General features: G+C 53.6%; 2 protein-coding genes across 3 annotated transcripts; one reads left to right on the forward strand and one right to left on the reverse strand.

Moving 5' to 3' along the window:
* The first annotated feature begins 48 nt into the window (after nucleotides 1-48).
* Nucleotides 49-11648, forward strand: LOC144723107 (DENN domain-containing protein 11-like). The gene is made up of 9 exons (XM_078601699.1): nucleotides 49-949; nucleotides 1657-1756; nucleotides 2268-2426; nucleotides 2950-3112; nucleotides 3814-3949; nucleotides 7005-7133; nucleotides 7859-8009; nucleotides 8368-8427; nucleotides 9484-11648. Exons 1-9 carry the CDS (start codon nucleotides 775-777, stop codon nucleotides 9677-9679), a joined length of 1269 nt encoding a protein of 422 aa, XP_078457825.1. The 5' UTR covers nucleotides 49-774; the 3' UTR covers nucleotides 9680-11648.
* On the reverse strand, nucleotides 11175-15591 carry LOC144723109 (phosphatidylglycerophosphatase and protein-tyrosine phosphatase 1-like). Of its 2 annotated transcripts, XM_078601701.1 has the most exons (4): nucleotides 15323-15591; nucleotides 13467-13547; nucleotides 13060-13251; nucleotides 11175-12588 (listed from the first exon to the last, which is right to left on the reverse strand). In XM_078601701.1, exons 1-4 carry the CDS (start codon nucleotides 15506-15508, stop codon nucleotides 12430-12432), a joined length of 618 nt encoding a protein of 205 aa, XP_078457827.1. In that variant the 5' UTR covers nucleotides 15509-15591; the 3' UTR covers nucleotides 11175-12429. The 2 variants fall into 2 exon arrangements, with proteins under 2 accessions (XP_078457827.1, XP_078457826.1); XM_078601700.1 differs by having other exon boundaries at nucleotides 12463-13251.
* Nucleotides 15592-17814: the final 2223 nt, after the last annotated feature.

Below are 17814 nucleotides of genomic sequence, written 5' to 3' on the forward strand. Positions count from 1 at the left end.
GGAGTGAAGGGAGGGGTTGGTCAACGTGCTCGTCGGCTATGCCAAGCTCGCCATTTACAGGGCGAGGAAGGTGGCTCTGGAGGGGAAACGTCCGGCCAGCAGCCTGGGCATCTTCCGCGCTCTGGTCGGAGCCAGGGTGTGTGGGCTGGAGTTCCGCTATGCGCGGCTGACCCACGCCGTGCCGGCCTTCAAGGAGCAGTGGGCGATGGAGGAGGCCGTGTGCTCGGTGGCAGATGACGGGGAGCTCTGCATGCTGATATGAGCTACCCGTCGGAGGCCGTCGGACTGCGAGAAGGGCTGCGTGCAGAACGAGAGAGAGCGAGAGAGAGAGAGAGCGAGAGAGTGAGCGAGAGGTGGGGGTTTACATAAAGCAAAGTTTAAAAATAAAAAAAATGTTTACGAAATGATGAACGAAGCAAAGTGCCGACTACACCGAGCATCTTCTTGTTTCCACTGATCGTAAAAAAAAGGAGCGAAGGGAAGAAGTGAAGGAGTGATGGGAAGGAGTGAAGGGAGAGAGTGAAGGGAATGAATGAAGGGAAGGAGTGAAGGAGTCCCGTGAAGGCGATTAGCGGAGTCGCCCGGAGTGAGCGAGGTGACTCGGGGCCCCGTGCCGAGTGAACGAATTCGATTTCTGGGCGCGGCACTTCCCCGGGGCTCGCTCCGTGAAGAGGTTTCGCCTCTGTTCTGGCAACGCGACTCGGCGCGACGCCCACATCCCAGGGAGTTCCTTACCCTCCCTTCCCCTTCCTTCCCGGAGCCGTGATCACGAAGATGGACGTGGGCACAGAGAGCGAGGGCGCCTTGCTCCTTGCGGAGGAGGAGGAGGGGGACGAGGGGGAGGGGGAGGCGGTAAGGCGGGCGGGCGAGGAGACGCTGCCTGGCCCGGGCGAGGTGGAGGCGGCGCTCGTCACCGCCGCTTTCGTGGCCACGTTTGACGCGCGGACAGGTGCGGGGGGGGGTCACACGGCGGGGACAGGTGCGGGGGGCGGTGCGGGGGGGGGGGGTCACACGCGTGTCGGTGGTGTCGCCCTGCGGATTGAGACCCGCTGGGTTCGGGCCACGAGGTGGCGCGGAAGGGGGCAGGTATCGATCTGGCGAACAGAGCGGAGTGACGCGAACGTCCAGAAGACTGTAAACGCCTCCTTCCTGGCTTTGCCATACCTCCTCGCTCACTGCCAACCTCATCAGAACGTCAGCCCGTCGATGCGCGTTTCTTCTTAATTGTAAAATTAAAGACAAGCCACAGTAGTGCAATTGTGGCCATGCAACCCAAATAATAGACCATCGAGTAAACTCGTAGAACCCCAGAGAAATACGCAGATATTCCTATAAATAGAGAGTCATAGATACACATATACATACATTAAAGACAACCCAAAGTATAATTGTGGCCGTGCAACCCAAACTATGGACCGCGTACTAAACAAACTGTTGTCCGTGCCCCTTTGACGGAGGATGAACAACAAAACGACACGAACTCTCTCTCCTGTTGTGCCCTATCGCCGTGGCCAGCGGCAGACCTCGACTTTGACTTTGAGCTCCTAACCATATCGCCAAACGCAAGAATAGAATTACATCGATCGGAACGGGGCTTTGTTACGGACTCGTGGGTGGAGTGTGGTGCGGGGTGTGAAGAGTGATTTGTGTCGACAGGGAACGGGCTGGAGTGGTCCGCGCCTCACGATGCAGCCCTGGTCGGTGTTGAGTTCAAGGCCATCGCGAGTGGAGCTCACAACATCACTTCTGACTTCACGTGCGGGTCCCTCACTCCTCACAGTCACTTCTAACTCCCAAGTCACGCACATCACATTTACACCTGCACGGTATCCAGTCTGCACGTCCCCACTGAAAGGCTTTGGGTCGAGGCCCGCTGGTGTAAATGAGCGCGCATTGCTCACAGCCGTGTGTGTCCGGGAGTCTTTGTGCATGTCAGTAAGTGAGGGAGCGGTAGTGCAGCGGTTAGCACATTGTGCTTACCGACCTTGCGACCCAAGTTCAATTCCCGGCTACCGACAATATCGAATATCTGAACCGAATTTGGGCTTTTTCGAGGTTGATGTAGCCTTAAATTAGTATCTGATGTGTGTAAATACACCACTGGGAAGACAAAGGTGGCTAGGCGTGGTCCTGGCCACCCACCTGCTCGTGTGTCATGCCGGCCTTCATTGGCGCTCACTAACAGCACATGCCTCAATATCCTGTTAAAGCCTACAAGGAGGATCTTTGTATTGCTTTGTATGTCCGTGTGTCTGTGGTGTGCGCAGGTATTTCCGAACTGACAGCGCCTTTGGGTTGGCTCACTTCCACAGCCGGCGCGTGGACAGCGGCCCAGAGCGAGGCGTCCGTGTCAAGTCTGTGGGGGCCCTGTCCCCCAGCTACGCCACCCTCGCCTTGCACTCGGCCTTCCTCCAGGAGCAAGTCAGGTGAGCAAACAACCCAGCAGTTGCCCCGCTTGTTCGGGTAATGGCACAGCCGCCTGAGTGCATGCTCATGCCACTGCTGACAGGAGGGTCTTCATTAGAGGGAGTTCTAGAGAACCCAATGAGAGACTCTTTGGTCTACTCTTCCACGCTGGCCAGACGTCTTGGAAGAGGTGGGGGGACTCGGACGCAACCTGCAGTGAGGAACTGAGTCACCCTGCTGCCGGGGGGACAGTGGTGAGTGGCAATCGAGCAAATTGCGCAATTCTTTCTGCCATGGCATAAGATGGAAGTGAACCGGAGACCTCTGGTTTGCAAGTCCACTCCGCACGAACCACTTCACTACTGCTGCGGCAGCTACCTTCATTTCTCGGTGAATATGGGAAGCAGGAAACGCCGACGTGTGTGTTGCTAGAGACATGCTCTATTTGTGTGCGGCAAGCCCGTGACTGATTTTTCTAAAATAAAGCCCGTACTTGATTATGGCTGATGGTGATGCTGATAATGTTCGTGATGTGTGGAACAGGAGGCAGCTTGACGAGCCAGGGCAATACGAAGCCCTCTCAGAGTTCTATGAGCAATACCGAGCAGTGCTGCCCCTCACCACCGAGCTCCCCACCACCCAGCCCCCCTCAAGCCAGCTCCCCTCAACCCGCACGCCACTCTCCTGGGATCGTCCTCTACTGCAGGTCCAACATGAACACCTCAGCCAGCCCCTTTCTTTAGACCAACTCAAGCTTGAGACGTCACCATGGCCAAAACCGTTGATGATGCCACCACCACCACAACCTCCACCCTACCACTGCGTTCTCCCCTCTGCCACATCCCACAGCTGCTGCTGCTACTGCACAGTAGAGAAGCACATTGACCTCCACGATCCTCCCTGGCCATCTCCCTCACCACCATCTGCCCTTATTTCTTCTCTTCCCCTTGGTCGCCCAACTAGTGGAGACTGGCCCTCTTCCCGAGTCCTGCATGCGCGTCCTACCCAGTGCAGCCGTTTTTATCTGTATATGACATCACCTCTACATGATGCTACTCAGTGCGGTCGTTTCCGCCTGATCATATCTACACCACTCAGCCTGCTCCAATGCTTATCCTGTCTCACCATTAAACTCCCAGCATCCTTCTCAGGCAGCTGAACTCAAATGCCGACAATTTCTCTTCAAGCTGCCAAGTTAGCCCAGCTCCCTTGAGCACTCCTGCCTCAAATATCCTTCTGTTTACACTCACTCATCTCCTCTTTACAGCCCTGAGCCTGCCCTTGTGAGTGCCGATGTTAGTGCTGGGGTGCAGGACAGTGTGCAAATGTGAGTGTCGGTGCGAGTGCTGGCGAGTGGCGCAAGTGAGATACGAGTGTTGTGCGTGGTGGTGTTTGCACTGCGTGCAGGGCCACCATGCAGGGTGCCTCTCCCGGCTTGTGAGCTGCTTCGGGCCGAGCGTGTTCTGCCTCTGGAAGTTGGTTCTCCTGCGCAAGAGGATGCTGCTCTACTCGCCGCCCCCGGTGGGCGGCGCGTGCCTCCACGGTGGGCGGCGCCTACCCTCCCCAAACGCACCACAAACGCCTTGCCCATTACAACTGGGGGTGTGTTAACAGTGATTACACTGTGTAACAAATGTTTATTTTTGTTCCTGGGTAGTGTTATTTCCATATTGCTCATGCCTCAAAAGTACAGAAAATGGCTATTATTCCCCACAAACTTTGATTTTGTGACCAGGACAGTAATATTTTGAAATTTACATATTTCCCAAAACATTACAGATAGATTCAGTGCTGAATAAACTTCTAGAATATTCTAGAAATTTCCATTAATATAAATAGTAGTATAACTACAGGGGCCTTAAGCCCACCAGTTCAGTTTAGTTCCAGCTGCCTAAGTGGATACATATCTGCATTTTGCTGAGAGGGCATCAAGAGGCTGCAAGCATCCGGCAGACGCTTTTTTCTGTCTGCGACCAATTTATCAAGACGAGCGAAAAAGTACTCTGTGGAAGCATCTGCTAAGATGTGCGAGGCCTACAAGGCATATTTAGGCATGTCTTTCGGGGATCAAGACAAACCCTGGGCACCTCATTTCACCTGCGAGCAATGCAAAAAAACTCTGGAAGGTAAGATGGACAATTGTTGCTCGGAATTGTTATAAAATTTGTTACAATTTTTTACTATAAAATGTTTTACAATTTTCAATGTTATTGAAAAAATATATCATATATGATAAATGTGCGAGAATCTCTTACACATTAGTCATGGGTGAAATAAATGTATTTTGTAGGATGGTACAGAGGGGAAAAGATAGCCATGAAGTTCGCTATCCCAAGAATTTGGCGGGAACCCACTGACCACTCAATTAACTGCTACTTCTGCATGGTGGACCCTTCCAAACGTCGGAATGGCAAGAATGCACCTGCAATCACGTATTCGGACCTTCCTTCATCCATACTGTGGGTACGGGGAGCTCATGCCACACTGCCATGAGCTCCCCATACCCACTCCTCCGGAGAGCAGCCATCTTTAGAAGAGAGCAGCAAGTCAGAGAGCAAGGAAGACGTTATAGATCCAGATGACAATTTCAGAGGTGGAGCTGAGGAGAGAAACCCATACTACCCCAACCAAAATACCTCAATGCCGAGCTTTTGACGTATAAGCTCAAGCAGTGGAACTTGTTGGATGAAAGTGTGCAAGTCGCAGATCAGAGGAAGCATCACCAACCTTTTTGCAGCTTCTTCACCCATCAAGATGGGCTCTGCTTCTGCCACAATGTGATCAGTCTGTTCGAGGCAATCGGAATCGCCTGTAACCTGAATGAGTGGCGCCTCTTCATTGACAGCTCATCCAGGAGCCTCAAAGCCGTGCTGCTACATAATGGTAACAAGTACCTGTCTCTTCCCCTGGCTCACTCGGTGCACCTCAAAGAGGATTACAACAGCATCAAGACCTTGCTGGACGCCTTGAAGTATGATGAGTATGGCTGCGAGGTCATCGGAGACTTCAAAATTATGGGTCTCCAAGGCGGTTTTACCAAGTTTCCCTGCTATCTTTACCTTTGGGACAGCAGGGACACCAAGGCGCACTACTACAGACAGGACTGACCACAGTGGACCGAGTTCTCTGTGGGGTGGAGCAACGTCAAGTGGGAGCCACTGGTGGACCCCCGGGAGGTGCTGATGCCACCACTGCACATGAAATTGCGCCTTATGAAACAATTTGTCAGAGCTGTAGATAAGGTGTCGGCAGCCTTCAAGTACCTTCAAGACTTCTTCTCTTCGCTGTCTGAGGCAAAGATCAAAGCCAGTGTTTTCATCGGACCACAGATAAAGAAGATCCTGGAGTGCAATGAATTCCACAAGAAGCGCACTAGTAAGGAGAAAGCGGCTTGGAACAGCTTTGTCACAGTGGTTCGTGGCTTCCTGAGCAATCACAAGGTCAAAAACTATGTGGAGCTGGTTGAGAAGGGTGAACAACGGCACATGTAGGATGTCCCTCAAAGTCCATATCCTTGATGCTCATCTTGATGAATTCAAGGAGAACATGGGAGCGTACTCGGAGGAGCAAAGCGAGCGCTTCCACTAGGACAGTATAACGAGAAAATGATGGGAGACTACATTTGGGGTCGGATTCGTGAACGTGATTTACAGAATAATCGCAAAATCTCCAAAATCTACTTCTAAATCTTTTGTAGTAATTTTTGTATTACTTTCGTATAAATTCATGTAAATTTGTATTCATGTTGTTTTTTTATACTTTATGTGAACGAAAATACACACATTTGCCCGTTTTCTCATTGAAAATAGGTAAATTTCCAAATATCACTGTCCTGGTCACAAAAACAAAGTTTGTGGGGAATAATAGCCATTTTCTATACTTTTTAGGCATAAGCAATTAGGAAATAACACTTACTACCCATTTATTTTGCATTACTAGTAACGGCATGAAAAATCATCTGAAAAACGTGGAAGAGTAGACCAAATACCCTGGAGCTCCCTCTAGCGGAGGCGCGTGCGCGAGCTGTGACACGACACAGATTTTAAGATTTTTTTCGGATTCAAAATGCAGGATGCCTCGGGAGTCCCGGCATGAGCTCGCTCCGTGGTGCACACACACGTACCGTTTGAAGTGCAGCTGAATTTTTTTTATTATTTAGCACGTTTGGAATTCACCCCATTATCATAGCGCAAGGCTTCAAGCAGTAAGGCGCTGTTGTGTTTCACAGACACAGGCTGCATTTAGTTCCACAGAAGGGGCAATGTTGCCATGGGTAATGCCAATATTTAGCAGTGTCATTTTGAGAATTTGGCAATTTGGACCATGACGCCGACACACAGCGGCCTATTAATTTCTAATGGCATCACATCCACTGAGAGGCAGACGGCGCATGTTGTATGGTTAATATCCCCACAGTATAACGCAGCAATATAATCAAGGCGGCCTGCCGGCTTCAAACCTCGAACCACTACAACGAGCACCGAACGCGCTACCGCTGGGCCGCACCGCCGCTCAGAACGACGCGAACAAGAACGCCAACAATCGCTGGCTAAGTCGCAGCCGCGAGCGCTCCATAAGTCGCGGTGTGTGCTCCGCAGTGCTCTGCTGCTGCTGCCTGGGGAGCCACGGCCAGGCTGGGCTAGGCGCCGTGCCGCCCCTCAAGCCGCTCTTCTACGTCAGCGTGGCCGACATCGGTTCGCTGGAGTCGGAGGTCACCTACATCGCGTGTGAGTGAACGCACGCGCACAACAGCGTCCACATGGGGGGATGGGGGGTATTTCCCGAGCTCTGCTCGTTTAGTCCCCGCGGCTACACTCTCAGTTGCCATCCCTTGGTCGGATAAAAGATTCAGAAGTGAAACCACGAGCAGGGTTGAGCCTGGTTAATGCTGAGTGGAAGACTGCTTGGGAAAAGCAGGTGCTGTAGGGTCGGGGCTGGCTGCGAGGTGGCCAAGAGATGGAAGGACGGCAATGGATTCTTGAATTTATCTGTGGGGAGCTTTGAGTGTCGCCCCCTCCAATGTGCCAGGTGTTTTCTTCGGGTTCGCCAGTTTTCTCCCGTAATAAGCCAAACTCTCATTAAAGGAAATGGCCAAACATCCCATAAGAGCTTGGTTTCAAACAGAGCCTGGTCTATTTAGAGATCAAGTGTTCACCCCCTCGCACGTGTGGGTTTTCTCCAGGTACTTTGACTTCATGCTACACTGATTCATGGAGTTTTTCAAACATCCTTATATAGGGTGCCAGAGCATGGGCAATTGTTAGGATATGTTCCCACTCATTTGTGGTTTCCTGCGCATCTGTGCAAAGATTGCAGATTAAAATTCCTACAGTATTTTGAGCCAATTTGTATAAACGATGTGTAAAATAAAATAATTACTCTGAATGCACCAGATGTGTCCTGGGTGGATCGTGAGTTGTGCTTGCAAACGCTTGGCTGCTACTCTCGACAGGCACGACAGAGAAGGTGTTTGAAGACAAGACGGCACTGTACGACGTGTACGTTGACCGGCAGAGCCTCCGCTCGCACCACAGTCACCTGCAGGGCCTGCTAGCGCCTACACGTGCCGACCAAAGCCGCTACCAACAGCTGGTGACGCAGAGGTGCGCGCACCACAGCACGCATCACGAGCATCACCACCACGAGCCTCACTGTCACGACCATCACTGCCGGTCACTACAAGGCTCCGTGCACAGAGGCCACGTGGAGTCTACCCTTGGGACAACCAATGCTGACTTAATTACCAATTACAAGGTAGTACTCATTTGAATGACTCCCAACCAGGATTTGAGCTTGCCACTTTCCGATTGCGAGCTGCCCGCTCTACAGCTGGGCCACCTGGCCGGCGGCTAAATTCAAGCAGCATACATCATCGTCACGAGACGGTGGCCTCATGGCAGGGCACGGTTTGTTTACCCTTAAGTGCGCTTGGCTGTGTGGGGTGCGCGTGCGTTCATCCAGGGAGGTGGTCTCGACAGGCCGGGATGGAAGCCAGAACCTCGACAACGGATTCCTTCTAACGTACGTCGGTGTCATCACGAGAGCCAAGTGGAATCCTTCATCCCTTCACACTTGATGCGTCTCCTCGAGAAACCCGCCGTGCCCTGCTGTGGCACGTGTCTGTATTGCACGTGAACGAGTGGAGGTTTTATTTGCGGGTTACACAGACACGCGGATCTGGTGCCACCCAGTGGCTAAATCTGAAAAGAAAAATATCCCACAAGAACCGAGGTCTTTACCCCCGAGTGTTACCAACATCAAACTGGGCCACTCCCACCTTCACCCACATCATTAACACCAGACATTTGTCCGAGCCGACTTTTGTTGTGGGGCTTTAAATGAAGGAACATTTACATATGGTTGTGCAGTATTTCGGATTTCTTCTACAATGTGGTTTTCATTCGTAATTTATATTTGCTGCACCGTTTCACCGTTTGATGCTGTTGCTCGTCATTGTGGTGAGCCCAGGTCACTCTTGCAAATGAGTCTCACCTGGCTAGACAAGCACAAGAAACTCGACTGCAGTTGCAAAACGTATGGCTGCATAAGGGGGTCTTTAAAGAGCAGTTTCATGGTAACCTTGTGCTTGTGAGACTGTCACAGGCTACATTCAGCGTGGGTGGCTGCACTGCACAGCAATTCACATCAAGTGTGGGCGTTCTCTTTATCGGAGCGGTGGTGCAGTGGTTTGCTCGGTGTGCTATGTATGTTGAACTTCTTTCGCACCGTACGTAGCCAACCGCGCTAATCGTAGGTGTGAAAACGGAGATGTTTGAGGACAAGACGGCACTGTACTATGTACTATGAACCTGGCGACCCGAGTTCGATTTCTACTCACGGCCAACACCGTTTACGATTATCTGAACGAATTTCAACCTGTCCTGGGGCCTCCCTTAGATCGACTAAGCCTTAATTGAATACCTGGTGCGGTGTGGAAAACAAAGACGGCCGGGCGTGGTGCTGGCCACCCACCTCCCTGTGCGTCAGGCCGACCTTCATAGGTGCTGCTCGCTAACAGTACTTGACCCAACAATCTATTAAGGCAACATGGGGAATCTTTGGTGTCGTGCTGAGCAGATTCTTCCGGGAGCTGAATGCACGCGTGCTGGGCTCGCTGGTGCGCCTGGCGGTCAGCGGTGTCCGCGAAGTCACCGAGTCGGACGTGTGCCACATGGGCCTCGACCCCGTGGCCGACCAACTCTTCTTGGCCGATCTCATCGACCTCTACGCCATCAATGTCACCATCTCCGCCGACAACCCCTGCTGCCCCTAGGTCTGCACGTGCTGCACCAGACAACGGATGTCGTATAGGTTCGATTCCCAATTCGTCTTTGTGTGGAGTTTGAATGTTCTCCCCTTGCTCTGCATGGGTTTCCTCTGCATTCAGTTTCCTCCCATCACAAAAAAACATACAATGTAACTATTGGACAAATGTATAATGCTGAAAAATTACCATCAAGTTATCCCATTGAGATTGTGCATAGCAACATCACCCCCTACTTCAAAAACTTGTCAGAATGCTCCTGAAAGTATTGAGACTCAGTGAGGCATAAATACAAAATAGGCTCAAGCATGTGCAGTTGGGGTCTCCACACGCAACCAACGGTTGTGTGGCCCAACCGGTGAGGTCCCTGCCTAGCACAAGATTTTCATGATTAACACAGCAGCTGAGCACAGGCACAGTGGCCTCGCAAACTCAGCTGCTCAGCCCCCCCCGCCCCAGTCCCTGCTCTGCTCTGGCGGCCGGGGGGGATGAGTGACGGGACGAATCGCTCCATTCCAGATGTCCACGTGGCCTCGACATCGCAGGTGGCATCTGTCTGCACGTTGAGAGTGTGGAGGGGAAGGCTCTTCAGGATGCCTCGCTCTGCGGGGTATGGGCCGGGAGGCAGGGAAGGCAGGTCCAAGGCCCTGGATGCCTTGCCAACGAGATGTTTCATCGTAAGAGATTACCTGGGTGAAATATTTTATTTAATGAAAAATCAAAGGCAGCTAGAGTGTTTCAAAGGCAGCTTACAGAGTTTCTACTTTTCACTTGCTGCTTATTGTAGAGAGATTCACAATAAAATATAATTTACATTTTAACACATGCACCCAGCTCATTACCCCGACGCAGAGATTGGCAGTGCTCTACCCCCTGTGTATTACTCCCAATGAACTCACTGCTGCCCCGAGGACGAACCACCAAGATGTTTTCTGATGCGGCAGTTGTCGCGACATACAAGATAAGGGGCGGCTCTGCACACCGCTACACCGTTCCATGCACTTGCGAGCGCTGGTTCAGATTCAGCACGAGTTTTGTATTGAAATATTTCAGATTTACAGTTTTCTCGGAAGTTATCGGATAGTTCTGGATTATGTTAAGATATGTATTTACGTGTCACAATGGTGATATCACTTGATGCCACGTGCCACCAGTTTTAGCAGGAAAACAGCGGAAGTGACGCAGTGATACCGGCATCGTCACTTTCCTTTCGGAATAATCCGAATCGACGTTTTTATTTAGATCGTCTCAAGTATCACACCTTGGCCTGATCCTGAGATATTTTTGATTAATCTGAAAATCAGCTCACGACTGGTTTGGATGCTCTGGCTGAGCATGCACACTGTGCAGCTGGCAGAGGCTGCGGCACTCGGGCAACCGTAATCACCAAGTGTTGTGCTCGACTGACAGCTCCCGTGTCGTAATTACCCGCCCTGCCACTGCTCGAACACGCATTAGCACCTAACCAATTTGCACTCTCTAAACCACGACCTTGCTCAAACAATTAAATCTTTAAATATTCATAGATTTATTTTCTTGATACAAATTGTACATTTTATTTCACGGAAACCCTTGTTTAGATAAAGTATTTGGTGACACCGCATTAGCAGTGGTGCACAAGCACAAATAACAACACTTTACCACCTTCTCTGTACAGAATATTAACAGTTTTATACAGCAAGGTGGCCTCACACGTGCCGTTTCCTGACACGGACTTGACCAGAATCATGCTGTTGCATCAATCATGACCTGAAAGGGAATGGAGCTGAATTCACACCAGCTGCATGGTTTGTCACCTTTTCCCCGTGTCGTGTTTCGAAACACTGAGTCGTGCAACCACCGTCCTACCACTTGCTGCACATGAGTTTCAGAAATGACGTCATTCCCTGTAATTTCCCAAAATAAAACGCTGCACGACCTCATAATCCTCTCAATTAGAACTGCTTCTTTTCCAAGGAATAAACGTGCTACTGCTGTTGCTTGCGAATGCCTTGTGGATCAATATGGACGCGGATGTTTGCCAATTGCCAGTGGTATGTCCAGACATTTGGATGGTACATGGACCAGTACAACGGTGGCTGAAAGTACAAGCATTGGTCCTCGCTGTCATACGGATTTGGGGCGGTCATGTGGCCCAGTGGTAGCGCGTTCGCAACTTGGTTATTATGCGGGTGCATTTACGTGCCATCTGCGTTGCTCACAGCGGACATTAAGATCCCACGACATCCTTTAAAACGAGCAGGAAATTATATGGCAACATCGCCCCCTACTGTGAGACTGTGCCTGTGAAACAGTAGTGCCTTCATTCGTGATTGCCCTGCACTATGATTGTTATATTTGTTATCTACAGACAAAATACTTCAAGAAAATCCATTGGTCGCATTAGCCATCCTGGGTCGTATGGGTAATGCATTTATGGACCAGTGACACAAGGACAATGCGTCACCTCCCCATACCTGTCAACCCATACAGTTTACCCATATTCTTGAACAGGGAAATTTTGTTTTCAGGTCCATACGGCGTACAGCCATTTCAATAAGTGCAAAACAAAGTCTATTTGTGTTTCTTCCTTGTGATGGGACTTTGTAGGATGAGCGTTGAGATTTATAAGGGCACAGGGTGACCAATAAGGTCTGAATTGGTCTGTAATAAGATAGGCACTGATAAGGGGTTGACAGGTATGCCTCCCTAAAAAGACATACATACATTACCACAAAGGATTCAGCCAATGGGAGGGGAAGGCCAGAGCAGGTTGCCGGCTAGCCGGGGGGTGCGGTGGTCCGAGCGCTGGCAGGGTCGTCCGCTCGCACCTCTGCCGCAAACCGGGCCAGGGCCTCCCGCTGGGTTGGCCGGATGAGAACGTGCTGCCGCAGAGAGCGGAGGTGGTTGCAGGCCTCCTGCACATCCCAGCCATGCACCTGCGCACAGCCCGCACGGACATCACCTGCCGCTTCACCGCTCTACTACTCGTCATTGTGGCACCCCAGCTCACGCTTGCAAACAAAGACAATCCGAGTCTCGAGTTCTCTCCTGGTTAAACAAAGTCAACTCGGCCCCCTCGGCGCACGGCACTCAAGAGTGTACGTCGCAGGAGGAATTAACTTTACAACGCACCTCATCAGTAACTTTATTAAGCCATTAACACGTGAGAATGCGAGGAGTGGGGGGTGCAGTGGTGACACATGCCTCAAGAGCGAGGAGGACCTGGGTTATATTCCAAACACGGTCGCCTTTTTGTGTTGCATCTGTTTATTCGGCCCCTGTTCTGCATGGCTGCATGGGATTTCCTCCAGGTGATCTGGTTTCCACCAACAGCTAAAACACGTACAGTGTAAGTGTTGTTGGCCAAACATCCCAAAGCTTAAGAAGAGGTGCGGTGGGCCACGTGCCTGGATGAGGTAAGCTGCCACCATGGTGGCGCTGCGCGAGCGCCCGGCCTTGCAGTGCACGTAGACCGAGTGGCCGAGCGCCGCGTATTTCAGGGCGAAGGCCACGCCGGCGTGCAGCTGCTGTGGCGAGGGCACCCCCGTGAAGTCCACGGTGCTCAGCGTCAGCTGCTCCACGCCGGCGTCTCGCCACTCCTGCAGGCGCACACACAGGGCCCGGGTGCCCGGAGGAGGAGGAGCTGCTTGCTTGCGTGGAAGGGACGGTCATTCATCAACAATTTTATTCGTGACCATGCACGTAATCATTCAAAAATACCAGAGTAGGTGGCACGTGACTGGCATCTACATCGATGGTGAAATGTCTACTGGATGTGGTGTGCCGGTGTTGGGCTTGAGTCGTCCTTAGAGACCTCGAGCGAGTTGCACAGGAACCTCGTTTCGTACGGCTCGTTCATGGTGATGACGCCGCGCACGTTCTCCTGCTTCACCAGCTGTGAGCAGAGACGCAGGCAGCGTGAGCGGAGACACGGGGAGCGTGAGGGGAGGGACACGGGGAGACACGGGGAGGGACATGGGGAGCGTGAGGGGAGACACGGGGAGCGTGAGGGGAGACACGGAGAGACGCAAGCAGCGTGAGCAGAGACACGGAGAGACACGGGGAGCGTGATGGGAGACACGGGGAGTGTGAGGGGAGACACGGGGAGCGTGAGGGGAGACACGGGAAGCGTGAGGGGAGACACGGGGAGCGTGAGGGGAGACACGGGGAGCGTGAGGGGAGACACGGGGAGCGTGAGGGGAGACACGGGGAGCGTGAGGGGAGACACGGGAAGCGTGAGGGGAGACACGGGGAGCGTGAGGGGAGACACGGGAAGCGTGAGGGGAGACACGGGGAGCGTGAGGGGAGACACGGGGAGCGTGAGGGGAGACACGGAGAGACGCAAGCAGCGTGAGCAGAGACACGGAGAGACACGGGGAGCGTGAGGGGAGACACGGGGAGCGTGAGGGGAGACACGGAGAGACGCAAGCAGCGTGAGCAGAGACACGGAGAGACACGGGGAGCGTGAGGGGAGACACGGGGAGCGTGAGGGGAGACACGGAGAGACGCAAGCAGCGTGAGCAGAGACACGGGGAGCGTGAGGGGAGACACGGGGAGCGTGAGGGGAGTCACGGGGAGCGTGAGGGGAGGAACACGGGGAGACACGGGGAGCGTGAGGGGAGACACGGGGAGCGTGAGGGGAGACACGGAGAGACACGGGGAGCGTGAGGGGAGACACGGGGAACGTGAGGGGAGACACGGAGAGACGCAAGCAGCGTGAGCAGAGACACGGAGAGACACGGGGAGCGTGAGGGGAGGGACACGGGGAGACACGGGGAGCGTGAGGGGAGACACGGAAAGACACGAGGAGCGTGAGGGGAGACACGGGGAGCGTGAGGGGAGACACGGAGAGACACGAGGAGCGTGAGGGGAGACACGGGGAGCGTGAGCAGAGACACGGAGAGACACGGGGAGCGTGAGGGGAGGGACACGGGGAGCGTGAGGGGAGACACGGGGAGCGTGAGGGGAGACACGGAGAGACACGAGGAGCGTGAGGGGAGACACGGGGAGCGTGAGCAGAGACACGGAGAGACACGGGGAGCGTGAGGGGAGGGACACGGGGAGCGTGAGGGGAGACACGGGGAGCGTGAGGGGAGACACGGAGAGACACGAGGAGCGTGAGGGGAGACACGGGGAGCGTGAGCAGAGACACGGAGAGACACGGGGAGCGTGAGGGGAGGGACACGGGGAGCGTGAGGGGAGACACGGGGAGCGTGAGGGGAGACACGGAGAGACACGAGGAGCGTGAGGGGAGACACGGGGAGCGTGAGCAGAGACACGGAGAGACACGGGGAGCGTGAGGGGAGGGACACGGGGAGCGTGAGGGGAGACACGGGGAGCGTGAGGGGAGGGACACGGGCCCATGCTATAACCGCAACGACGGCACCCTCACGAGGCATGGTGAGTTATTGTTCCGAAAAATGCATTGAAGACGTGATACCTCCCGTTTACAGCCACCGAGTCAGTAATACATATCTCGCATTCCTATGGCGGGAGCAAGTCTGTCCACAAGCCGATCATTGCTAACTTCCCCACAAATGTTTACTCATTGGCACTAACTGCATCAAACCCGGCGGGATAATGGGCCGAGTCGCTGGCTCCACTGCCGAGGCACCCGGCCAGACAGCCACGAGCAGAAAGGTGCCCAAAAAGGGACGCGGGGGACCTCGCCTGCTCGGTCAAGCCGCGCAGGGGCAGCGCGCCCAGCACCACGGTCGCATCCACGCGGTCGAACCAGCGGCGGCGGCGCGGGCCCAGCACGCGGCACGCGAGCGCCGTGTAGAGCAGCGTGGGGTAGAAGAGCGCGCGGGCCGCGGCCCGGCAAAGGAACTCCTCGGCGAAGGGCGGCAGCAGCATCGCAAACGCGGCCTCGCACACGAGGCCCCGGGGTCGCGCTCGAGAGGCCCCGCCCGCGCGCTCGAGAGGCCCCGCCCGCGCGCTCGAGAGGCCCCGCCCGCGCGCTCGAGAGGCCCCGCCCGCGCGCTCGAGAGGCCCCGCCCGCGCGCTCGAGAGGCCCCGCCCGCGCGCTCGAGAGGCCCCGCCCGCGCGCTCGAGAGGCCCCGCCCGCGCGCTCGAGAGGCCCCGCCCGCGCGCTCGAGAGGCCCCGCCCGCGCGCTCGAGAGGCCCCGCCCGCGCGCTCGAGAGGCCCCGCCCGCTGGCTCTGATTGCGGATTTCACCGCTCCATGGACAGAAGCCCTCGCAAACGCGTTCACGCCATTTGGCTGCCGCTGCTGTTCTTCCCGACCACCTGCCATCATCCCTTCCGGCCATGACGTGTCCTGCCCAAAACCATTGTGCTGCTTGCTGTCTTGCATCTACCACCTGTGTAAGTTATCCAAATCATCCGTTGCTGTTGATGGGCGTGTTACATTTGGGTGGACGTGGCTTTATTTTTTTAACACAATATTTTGAGGCCTTTTTGTTAAGTTCTAACTTCTTTGGAGTTCATTCCCATTGGACGTTTGAATGACCATATCACTAGAAAGCTGAGAGACGGTTTCCATTTTTACCATTATCTACATTTCATTCTCAATTACATTTTCAGAAAATATCTTGTTACTATGCATAACTTTATGGAAAGCGTATCACCTTTCTAATATGTTGGTACTTCACGAGGGTTCGTGGATCACACATTTTATGAAACTCCATGGGCATCAAGGTGCCATACCCTGGGCTTGCCAGAATGCGGTACACGCCACCTGTTCCATCTGTATGGGGGAGTGTTGCCTCCTCGCACGCGTGGCTCTTCTGTGGGTGCTGTGGTTGCTGTGGTGTCCTCCCAGATGTATAAACGCTCATTTATACTGGTAGGAACGAAGTGGACCAGACCACCAATAGATTAATGTGTCCGTCCGTCCGTGTATCAACATCGCCCCCTACTGCAAACACTTGGCATGACCCTGTCCGACAAGATGGCCGCCTGCTCCCCCTGCGATCTGTGAATTAAACAAGATGGCCGTCGCTTCCGGCGCCTCACGGCGAAACTTTTTGATCGACTGACTATGGGCGAACTCATTTATTCTGGTGGGTGAACAGTGGCGGGGAGGGGTGGAGGAGGAATTGATGATAAAAACAAATTTACACCATCGTTACAGCTGCCGCGACGAGAGATGTGGGAGGAGAAGCGGCGACCGCTGCCTTGCAGGTGAGAGGTGCGTGTGTGTGCGCGTGTGTGCGCGTGCGTGCGTGTGTGTAATGTGTATGTGTGTGCGTGTGTGTGTGCGTGTGTATGCGCGTGTGTGTGTGTGCGTGTGTGTTTGCGTGCGTGTGTGTGCGTGTGTATGCGCGTGTGTGTGCGTGTCTGTGTGTGCGTGTGTGCGTGTGTGTATATGTGTGACTGTGTGCGTGTGTGTGCGTGCGTGTGTGCGTGTCCGGCCCACTCGAGCGGCGTGATGAATGGACGCTATTGGGCTTCGGATCGTTATTCACGGCGAACTGGAAGCTTAGCAACACAACTTCATTACGTGTGCGTGCGTGCATGTGTGTGTACGTGTGTGTGTGTGTGTGTGCGTGCGGTGTGTGTGCGTGTGGGTGTGTGTGCGTGTGTACGTGTATGTGCGTGTGTGCGCGTATGTGCGTGTGTGTGTGCGCGTGTGTGTGCGGTCGATATCCCTGTACCGGTATTAGTATTATTCCTACCAGCCCACCCCGCAGGGTCCTGTTTTACTACTATAATGAGCCAAGAATGTCTGTCCCGCGCGTGACGTCACTCCACGTGGGCCAGCCCCCCTCATTAATAATCATGAACAGGTGACGTCCTCCACATGGACCCCCCCCCCGCCATTAATAATCATGAGCAGTGGCGGCTCCTGCAAAATCTCTCAGGGGGGGCAAATGTCTGGATGATTGATAAGGATAAGGTCCACCCATGCAATGGATAAATTAACAGCTTAAGCATGTAAAGGCAACTACACTTCTTTAATATTAATGAAAAATAAAGTGACTCTTACAATACATCTTGTTTGTTTCTATACTCACTATTAAAACAAACCACTCAAGTTTCTTTTATTAAAGATTCCACTAGGTGGCGACAAATTATATTGTTGGATGAAACGTGCTTACGTATGATGACGTAAGCACGTATGATGACGTAAGCACGTTAGGGCGAGCCCTCCCAGAAGCCATAGAGAATGCATTGCAGCGCCCCCGTTCGAAAAAAAAC

This window comes from Lampetra planeri, chromosome 16 (assembly GCF_965212315.1).
Source record: "Lampetra planeri chromosome 16, kcLamPlan1.2.h2, whole genome shotgun sequence".
Classification (NCBI taxonomy): domain Eukaryota; kingdom Metazoa; phylum Chordata; class Hyperoartia; order Petromyzontiformes; family Petromyzontidae; genus Lampetra; species Lampetra planeri.

Excerpts from the sequence above, each read along its gene's own strand:
- LOC144723107 (XM_078601699.1), top strand. The coding sequence starts at position 775 with ATGGACGTGGGCACAGAGAGCGAGGGCGCCTTGCTCCTTGCGGAGGAG. Across the intron at positions 3,113-3,813 it reads GGGATCGTCCTCTACTGCAG|GGCCACCATGCAGGGTGCCT; the intron begins GTCCAACATGAA and ends CACTGCGTGCAG. Across the intron at positions 8,010-8,367 it reads CAACAGCTGGTGACGCAGAG|GGAGGTGGTCTCGACAGGCC; the intron begins GTGCGCGCACCA and ends GCGTTCATCCAG.
- LOC144723109 (XM_078601700.1), bottom strand. The coding sequence starts at position 15,508 with ATGCTGCTGCCGCCCTTCGCCGAGGAGTTCCTTTGCCGGGCCGCGGCC. Across the intron at positions 13,548-15,322 it reads TGCGCGGCTTGACCGAGCAG|CTGGTGAAGCAGGAGAACGT; the intron begins GCGAGGTCCCCC and ends CTCTGCTCACAG. Across the intron at positions 13,252-13,466 it reads TCCTGTGCAACTCGCTCGAG|GAGTGGCGAGACGCCGGCGT; the intron begins GTCTCTAAGGAC and ends GTGCGCCTGCAG.